Source organism: Parasteatoda tepidariorum, chromosome 4 (assembly GCF_043381705.1).
Source record: "Parasteatoda tepidariorum isolate YZ-2023 chromosome 4, CAS_Ptep_4.0, whole genome shotgun sequence".
In the NCBI taxonomy this organism is placed as follows: Eukaryota; Metazoa; Arthropoda; class Arachnida; order Araneae; family Theridiidae; genus Parasteatoda; species Parasteatoda tepidariorum.
In genome coordinates, this window is record NC_092207.1 from 23,643,976 (window position 1) to 23,654,645 (window position 10,670).

General features: G+C 28.1%; 1 protein-coding gene across 1 annotated transcript in view; it reads left to right on the top strand.

Moving 5' to 3' along the window:
- LOC107454030 (uncharacterized) overlaps positions 1-10,670 on the top strand; it is a 79,854-nt gene that overhangs the window by 59,038 nt on the left and 10,146 nt on the right. Inside the window, exon 3 of the mRNA XM_016071077.3 lies at positions 8,631-8,683. Within this exon, the coding sequence (XP_015926563.1) occupies positions 8,631-8,683 (53 nt within the window). The remainder of the gene's footprint in view (positions 1-8,630; positions 8,684-10,670) is intronic.

Consider the following 10,670-nt stretch of genomic DNA (forward strand, 5'->3'; position numbering starts at 1 on the left):
CGGAGAAGTGCAAACTTATCTGCACTTTAAATCATTTGAAATGCTTACAAAATATTTATAATATGTTTCAGAAACATATATGAAAAATTTATTTTAACAGCAGGATCTGAAAAAACGAATATTCCTTGCCTTTTCCACAATTGATAACCATAGTCATGAAAATGTAAAATTTTTCGCATATTTTTTTAAATATCTTTAGATAAGTTCTTTATCAAATCCCTTGTGATGTTCTAAGTAAAACAGCTTCGAATCAACAGACACATTTTAGCCAATAAATTTAAAATATGTAAATGNTTGATAGCCACAGTCATGAAAATGTAAAGTTTTTCGCATATTTTTTTTAAATATCTTTAGATAAGTTCTTTATCAAATCCCTTGTGATGTTCTAAGTAAAACAGCTTCGAATCAACAGACACATTTTAGCCAATAAATTTAAAATATGTAAATGCAACACGAAATTAAATAATAATATTTTAATTATGTGGCATTTTTCCCTAACAATTTTCAAATAACAGTTCCGCCAAGTAATATTTATTCTAACAAATTTAAAATTTCGTTTGACTTTTATCGTATTTTTTTTTATCGCTTTACAGTTCTCACAAAATAATAAAACGATATTTTTCTTTGCTGTTCACAACTTTTCTCAACTTTTCACTTATTCAAACGAATCTTTAAGTGTGTTCATAAATTTGTGCGCACGATAAGAATACAATAAGACAGATAAGAATATTTAATTGCAAAATTAATGCATTTTTTTAAACTTTTAAAGCGTCGATGAAGAAGTGTTTAATTTAATTATTATCGTCTGCAAATATTTTTTCCTTTCCATAAATAAAAATTCTTCTCTATAGATTCCCCTCTGCATTTCATCCCCACTACTGTTTCTAAATATGACTGTTAATCAAAATAATTAATTTTGATTTTATTAATAATAATTTCGATTGTTCAACTTGTAAACGTCATTCATATTCCTTGATATAAAATACAAGTGTTCTTTTTCTCATTGTCTGATAAATCTTTTGCGCAATGTAATATAATCAGTTATTTAATTTTATAACTTAATTAGGAAGTTTCGTAAATATTTCCAAACTTCTTAAATTAAATGAAACCAAACTTTATCGATAAATAAGATTATTACAACACTCTTAGTAGGATTTCAATATCAAAATAAGTCATAAAGTTAGCCTGCTTTCAAGTTAAACGAAAAGGTTCGGTTATCATCATATATCATTTCGTCTTTCATATCAGAAACTGGCTTCGCATTCATTCAACGAATTGAAGTTGCCACAGTATTTCGTTCAATTTTTAATGGTTATTTATGATGAGTATTTTCACCAACTTTTCATAATAAAAAGATATTATTTAAAGCTTATCCTCTACTAAAGTAAATAATTTGGTCGTTAATATAATTCCAACCGTAGCAGTTGTATCAGCGCTTTAATTTACCATTTCAATTTTGATCTTACACTTATCTTAAATGCAGGGTATAAAAAAATACAAGTAAATTTTTTAAATTTAAAAGAAGCCTTTTTTAGAGAAAAAAATTTGGTTTGAATTTAGTTTTAAGCGATACAAATAGTAAACAAAAGAATCTTCAATATTACTTTAAAATGCAACGAAAATTTTTTAATTAAAAAGAATTCTTTTGTACTGAAAATTTGGTAGGGATTAACCGTTGAACAATATGAATAGTAAACAAAAGAAAGCTTTTTTTATTCATTTTACGGCGTATTTGTTTAATTATAGCAAAATTCTCTTATATTTAGGTATAAAAAAGACCATATTAAGTGAATATGTTTATAATTTAGAAATGAACTAGATTTTCAGAATTCCGTATCTTCATAATTTTTGTTAAATTCAGTTTTAAACAATATGCATAAGAGAAAAAAAGAAAGATTTAATACTNTCGATGAAGAAATATTTAATTTAATTATTATCGTCTGCAAATATTTTTTCCTCTCCATAAATAAAATTTCTTTTGTAAATATTCCCCTCTGCATCTCATCCCCACTACTGTTTTTAGATATGACAGTTAATCAAAATAGTTAATTTTTTGAGTTTATTAATAATAATCTCTATTGTTCAACTTGTAAACGTCATTCATATTCATTGATATAAAATACATGTGTTCTTTTCTTATTGTCTGATAAATCTTTTGCACAGTGTAATATAATCAGTTATTTAATTTTATAACTTAAATAGGAAGTTTCGTAAATATTACCAAGCTTCTTAAATTAAATGAAACCAAACTTTATCGATAAATAAGATTATCACAACACTCTCAGTAGGATTTCAATATCGAAATAAGTCATAAAGTTAGCCTGCTTTCAAGTTAAACGAAAAGGTTAGGCCATCATCATATATCATTTCGTCTTTCATATCAGAAACTGGCTTCGCATTCATTCAATGAATTGAAGTTGCCACAGTATTTTGTTCAATTTTTAATGGTTATTTAATCGGTGTTGCAGTTGATGGGTATTTTTACCAGCTTTTCATAATCCAAAGATATTATTTAAAGCTTATCCTCTACTAAAGATAATAATTTGGACTTTAGTATAATTCCTACCATTTAATTTACCCTTTCAATTTTGATCTCACACTTATCGTAAGTATCGGGTATAAAAAAATACAACTAAATTTTTTAAATTTAAAGGAGGCCCTTTTTACTGAAAAATTTGGTTGGAATTTAGTTTTAAGTGATACAAATAGTGAACAAAAGAATCTTCAATATTACTTTAAAATACAACGAAAATTTTTTAATTAAAAAGAATTCTTTTGTACTGAAAATTTGGTAGGGATTAACCGTTGAACAATAAGAATAGTAAACAAAAGAAAGCTTTTTTTATTCATTTTACAGCGTATTTGTTTAATTATAGCAAAATTCTCTTATATTTAGGTATAAAAAAGGCCATATTAAGTGAATATGTTTATAATTTGGAAATGAAGTAGATTTTCAGAATTCCGTATCTTCGTAATTTTTGTTAAATTCAGTTTTAAGCAATATGCATAAGAGAAAAAAAAGGAAGATTTAATATCATAATTTATTTTTTTATCCATTTTGCAACAAAATTATTTGGCTATAACAAATTTTTTTATAAATCTGCATACAAATGGATCAATATTGGTCATGTTAATTGTGCATGTTTGTATTTAAGTAATTAAATAGACTTTTATAATGTTGTGCATTTTTTAAGTGAAACTATTTTGCTCGGAAATAAAAATTACAAAATTCCATCGCATTGAAAATGATTAAAAAATTATTTGCCTTTTTCATTCTTTATTTGTGCATTTGATAAATAAAGCAATGGACAAGTAGAAGAAATTTTGTTACCTAGATGGCTTTTTTTAAAGTGTCTGAATTTTTATTTATTAGTTAAAATATTATGTTTGAGATATTTGCGGAAATTACAATTTGAGAAACAGTGGTGTAAAGTAATTAATAGCTACAGTAATTGATAGTGTGTGTTAATTCTGCTTTGGTCGGGTAAGAAAATACTTGCTTCTATGGCCTTTTGCATATTAAAGAGTTGAGTTTTGAGGTGTAATAACAAAAAGTTTACCTCGAATAAAAAATTTCATGATTGTTTCGTGATGTTGTTAAACTTTTAAATTAATTTTGATCATATTTTTATGAATTTCGAACCGTATTTCCATATGATTTGATGTCAATTTTGAAAAAAATTTAAGAATATAAAAATATTTTGTCATGCTAAAATCATTTTGAAAAGTTATAAGTTAAGTTATTTATTTAAGAGTTTGTTTAGAAAATTTTTTTTTTCGTGTCATTTGTCATGTCAATAATTTGTCATTATATTAAGTATTGTTTGTCTGTTTTTTTGCCCCATATCCTATATTTGTTTGAGATGCAATGCAACGACACATTAATATTTCTAATATAATTATTAATAATATATTAATATTTCAGGCTGAGAGATATTAATATTTCTTATCATCGTTATGATTTTAATATACCTTTTGCTTAAACTTTTTACTTCTTAAACTAGAATAATTAAAAGAAGTCTTGAAAAAGATTCTATTTAAAAAATGAAGAGGTAAATCTTTTAAAATTAATTAATGATAAACCTAAGTATAGACAAAATGAGTTCTCATCTTAGGTGTCAATATATTGCATTAAGTTGATGGTGTTTTATCTTTTTAAGAATCAACTGAAGAGATTTAATTAACTTGGTTATTTACATGCAAATCATTAAATATTGTTAGGAGCTCATTTTTGAGTGTGAAAAGATTTTAACAAGTTCAAAATCATTGCACGTTCTCACAGTTTACGTCAAGAATTACGAATAAGATTTCCCTTTAGAATTTTTATGAAAAGACGGATAACTCATTAGTGACAAATTATAGGCTTGCTTATCGTCGGATTATTTCAAAACGATTATGACAAAATTAAATTTTATCTGAATTTTAATTTGACAATGTTAAACAATTTAAACAGACTTCTCCATTATGTAAAACAATTTTTGCATTTGCAATAGTGTTTCTTAATCATTTGTCTTAATAAAAAGGAAATGATGGAGAAGTGCAAACTTATCTTAAAAGTCTTCTGTGTTAAAAAATTTTTGAAAAAAATTGTCAAATAACAAATTATTTAATTTTTATTTAACTATGTTCAATAAAAATAGTCAAATAACCATAAAAAAGATGGTATTCAAACTACGAGAAAAATTGTTTATAGACTGCTTTCCCCTAATATGGTTAAGCAACCAAAATTTCATCCGCAGCAATTTCTTTTTTTGTCGTATGCCTGTTTAGGCAGTGGGGGTGCGATTGTACCTATTTTTCAGTGGCGCCATCTACGGCCAGGAATTCGACTTCTACCGCGCCATTCACACAACCACAACCCGTTTATAAGGCGGGTCACATTCACACACATAGGATAAAGGACATAGAACACACAGAGAGAGAAAGAAACATCCTTGCCTTGCCCGGGATTCGAACCCAGGACTTTTCTGATGCAAGGACAGTTCCCTGCCCCCTACACAGGCCGGTCGGCATCCGCAGAAATTGTGCCCACCTTTTGAGGCTACTTAGTTCCTTGTAGTTAGGTACATACTGGAGCTAAACTGATGACCGTCTGAATGGGGTTTCGATTCCTAGCGTTGACACTAGAAAATTTCTCTTACTCCTTCAGCCCACGAAGAGTTTCCAGTGTCCCGCACTTCTCAATTGGTGTCTCTGGACTTTTAGAATATGAAATTCTCATCCACACATAGATAACTGCATTTTCTTTACACAAAAAGAAGTTGAGTAAATCCCATCTCTCACGATAGATAGATCTTTCAAACAAACTAACTAAGCCACGTTCCACAATACGACACAAAGCAATGTCAGCCTAACTCCAAAGTCCAAACGAAAGGAACCAAACCAAACAAAAAATTAACTCTAGTGTCCAAATAAACTTCATTTTCATGGTTTTGAAACCATGCTAGTTGTAATTAGTTACAACTCTGTATAATTTTGCATTAATGGCTTTTTGATCATACAAGTTGAAAACGGTTTCAAAGCCGTAAGGTAAATAAACGTCTTAGGTAATGAATAAGTAAAGGTAAAAAAATATCCCTAACCGTAAAATTTATGGTTAATTAGATGAACAGACTGCTGTCAGTTATTTTACCATAATTTTGGAATGGTAATTCTAACAGGGGTTTTTATCTGTAGATCATGCTGCTGTAAAACTGCACGCTGATTAAAATTACCACTGATCACAAGATATACTTGTTTGTGACTTATGTTTCTGATAGATTCGTAAAAACCAGAATAATTCCCAGAAATTGTGAGCTGATAATTCTTTAACTTAAAAGGAAATCCGAAATAATATTACAGCAACAATAAGCAAAAAGACGTAACAATCGCAAACTTTATTAAAGATTGTGGAATGTTATAGGAAGTGTTGAAATTATTTGGTAAACATTATTTTGCGTTTGAAATCAGAATTGATTTCAAATTATCTTATAATATCGTCAGCTTATTAATTGGGTCTAATTCGGAATTTTTCTAAATTTCATAATTTTAATTTAAAAATTAATTTCTAATTTTACACTTTACGTTACTTTTGGAACCATTTCAATCATGTTTCGTGATTTTTCAGAACGAAAAACAGAATTACTTCGCTAAAAATTAAAAATAAAAGATAATTAATTTTTCTATGAATTTCATTATGATTAATGAATGTAGTCAATTAAAAAAATTAGAAAATTCTGTTTCAAATTAATTAGTAGTTCTATTTAAGGTTCAAGTGTAAGTTTTTAGGTATCTACCTATTCTAATTTTAATCTACGAGGCAATTTTTTTTATACATGCTTGCAATATAATTACGAATGAAATGGACTATCAAGAAGTGTTAAATAACAAAAATAAAAAGAATTATAAAATTAGATAAAATAAATTAAACATGCAAATGAGGTTCATAAAATACAGCATCAGCAACAGCTTTAATGATTTTTGGCGACCAGGGCAGTTACTGGAAATGTACGTTATTCTTCCGGAATAAAAGATTTAGAGATTATTTTTTAATATTCATTTGCAAAATAATTTAGTGTTGGCAGTACTAAATAGCAAAAGTCTTTCATCAGCATAATAAAAGCCTATAATAAGTTAAGCACTCCAATGACTTCTGTAAAATACAACATCAGCGACAAGTTTAAAGAATTTTGGTAACCATAACATTTACAGAAAGTTTACGGTGTTCTTTTGGAGTGAAAGTTTTAGGTTATTTATTGTATTTATTTGCAAAATAATTTAGGGCAGTACTAACAAAAGTCTTATGTTAGTATTATAAAATTGGGTATAATAATTAAAACACTCCAATAATATACGTAAAATACAACATCAGTGACAACTTTAATGACTTTCGGTTACCATGACGCTTACAGAAAGTTTACGGTATTTTTCTGGAGTGACAATTTTAGAGATTATTTTACTGTATTTATCGGCAAAATAGTTTAGGGCAGTACTATGTAACGAAAGACTTTTGTAAACATTATAAAATCGTGCATAATAATTTAAACAATCCAATAACATGCGTTAAATACAACGTCAGTAGCAAGTTTAATGACTTTTGCTAACCATATTTACAGGAAGTTTACGGTATTTTTCTGGAGTGACAGTTTTAGAGATTATTTTATTGTATTTATTGGCAAAGTAAGTTATGACAATACTAAATAAAAGATGTCTTTTGTCAGCATTATTAAATTATGTATAATAATTAAACACTCCAATAACATGCGTTAAATACAACTTTAGTGGTAAGTTTAATGACTTTTGGTAATCATAACATTTACAGGAAGTTTACGCTATTCTTCTGGAGTGAATGATTTAGAGATTGTACTGTATTGTTTTACTGTATTTATTTGCAAAGTAATTTATGACAGTACTAAATAAAATATGTATTTTGCCAGCATTATAAAATTGTGCATAATAATTTAACTACTCCAATAACATGCATAAAATACAACATCAGTGATAACTTTTATGACTTTTGGTAACCATAACATTTACAGTAAATTTACGCTATTCTTCTGGAGTGACAGTTTTAGAGATTATTTTATTGTATTTATTGGCAAAATAATTTATGGCAGTACTATGTAACGAAAGTCTTTTGTCAGCATTATAGAATTGCGCATAATAATTTAAACAATCCAATCCAGTAACATGTGTAAAATACAACGTCAGTGACAACTTTAATGACTTTTGGTTACCATGACGCTTACAGAAAGTTAGCGCTATTCTTCTGGAGTGAAAGATATAGAGATTATTTTACTGTATTTATTTTCAAAGTAATTTATGACAGTACTAAATAAAAGATGTCTTTTGTCAGCATTATAAAATTGTGCATAATAATTGAACTACTCCAATGCGTAAAATACAACATACGTGATAACTTTAATGACTTTTGGTTACCATGACGCTTACAGAAAGTTAGCGCTATTCTTCTGGAGTGAAAGATATAGAGATTATTTTACTGTATTTATTTTCAAAGTAATTTATGACAGTACTAAATAAAAGATGTCTTTTGTCAGCATTATAAAATTGTGCATAATAATTGAACTACTCCAATGCGTAAAATACAACATACGTGATAACTTTAATGACTTCTGGTTACCATGACGCTTACAGAAAGTTAGCGCTATTCCTCTGGAGTGAAAGATATAGAGATTATTTTACTGTATTCATTTGCAAAGTAATTTATGACAGTACTAAATAACAAAAGTCTTTTGTTAACATTATAAAATTATGCATTATAATTGAAACTCTTATAAAATGTGCAAATTACGATATGAGTGACTCCTGGATGGTATATCCACTTTTGGTTGCCATGGAATTTACAGGAGATGAATATATGAACGCTCTTTAAGTTGTGCTTTTAAGTTATTCGCCTGGAGTAAAAGACTTAGTGAAAGTTTGACAAGATTATTCTTTTAAACTTTGGTGTAGTCGAACGTATCAGGAGATTCGAGTGCGCATTCCTAAAATCTTAGACGTTAAAGTGGAATCAATAGTTTTAAAGGCAACACCTTTTAGCTGAAATTATTCAACTGACTCGGGGGAATTCTTGGAATGTTCTCAGTTGTCGTGCAAGGGATGATATAAAAATTTACTTTATTTCATTACAGGTTTGGAAATCGTGGAGGTGGTGGATATGGTAAAACATCAGACAATTGGGCAGGTAAATATTTGATGCGCATATTTCCATTTTATTTACTATTTATTGAACATGTTGAAAAAAATATTGGAAAATTGAGGAGTTATTAAAAAGGAGTTACGTAACAAAATATTCCTTTTTTTGTATTAAAACAGATTTATGATAAAATCACTGTTGAAAAAGACTGTTAACACGTTGAATGCCACCCTAATTTTACATGGCCTGCTCGTCTGGTCACAGCGGTAAATAATTACAAACTAAATTTGCAAATTTGACAGATTTTGCTAGTTTTTTAAAAGGTTCAGCATACCTATCTGAAAAAAGTGGAGAATTATATAAGCCTACGAATTGTTTAGAAACAGTGGTGGATAAAAATTTACTAAGTTGAATTTATTAAACCAAGAATCACAATTAATAAAATACCACTTGAAAATATTTATTCGCTGTCCGGAGCAAGTTGGCATCTCTGTGTATATAAATAAAACTATTTTTGTGTGTTCTATATTGCATTAATTTCTTCAAACCATTTTAGTAACGATAATAATATAAAAATATTAAAAATTTACTTGAATTATGCGTTTCTAATAATCTTGGCTTTGCCGGTCACCGGTGACCCCCATGGCATTCAACGTGTTAAGGAGTTGAAAAGAAAGTAAAATGCGTACACTGTACAAAATTCTGGATCAAATTTCGGTATAAGGAACAGACAATTTGGGTGCCTCATTCGTAAAATCCCATTTTAAAGTAAAATACTACACAGTATTTTTTAAATATAATATGCATTTAATGAGAGTGATTTAGTGATTTTATAGTGATTATTACTGAAAAAAAATTATAAAATTTTTTTAAGATGTTTCGGCACCCTGAGTACCGGTACATCATACTGTAATTTGATACGGAATTATTTACAGTGTGGAATGTTTCGTTTAGTTTCGGAGTGCAAGCAAAAATTGGCAGCCTTTTCAACAATAGTTCTTCCTTCTCCTGTAAAATTTTGTTTTGTCACTTAATTCTTTTTAAATGTCAATTATGGTAAACATTTGTAATAGAATCTGTAAAGTAGAAGTCTCATGCATTGTCGGAATACAATATAAAAAATGAGAAATTCTTTTTTTGAATTTTGATCTTTCCGTGCTAAATTGGTTAAATTACCATCATAATTCTGAGCTTAACATGCCAGAAAAGAAAAGGAGAAGTTTGTTAAATGCAGTGATTCCATCATTACATTTTGATTATTTTAGAAAATAAAAACTTATTTGACATTTCTATTATTTTAATCAAAAATTTAAGTGGCACTGATAATATAACTTCTTACAGTGACTTACACTGACAATGACTAGTCAAATTTTAGTAAATTTTCTTAATTTAGTTTAAGAAAATGCAAAAAAACAAACAAAACATTTGAGTCAAAATTTTATAAAGTTTGTTCCTTTATTATTTTTACAATAATTTAATAATTGCACTGGGAAACAATTTTTTTTGTGTTTTCAGTTGCATGAGATTTTCTCTACAAGCGGCAGTTTTTATGCAATTCTCTGATAAAACTGGGAGTTTTAAAATTCACTCGAATGAATATTAAGTGTTTCCACTTTTTTGTTACGTCGAGAATGGTAGGAAGGTGATAATACATTTCAGCTTATGATGAGATTTAAGGTTATTTTTCAATCTTAAGTGCTATTTTCAAAGGAGCACCTAAGAGTATAGGTATATATGTAAATCTATACGTTTTATTACAAACTTGTGCATTCAGACGAAAAATAAACTAAGCTAAAAGTATTATTTTGAAAAGAAAATCTATTGCTTTCTGAACAAAATTACTATCAGATTCGAAATTACCTCATCTGAATCAGGTAAAATCAAGTACTTATAAAAATGCAGCAAAACATTAGTTCCCTAGTATTATTCATTAAACCAGTGATTCTCAACCACTGTGCCGCGGCACTTTTGTGCGCCGCCAAATTCTTAAAATGTGCCGCTAAATATTGGAAATGATACAATAAAAATTATAATG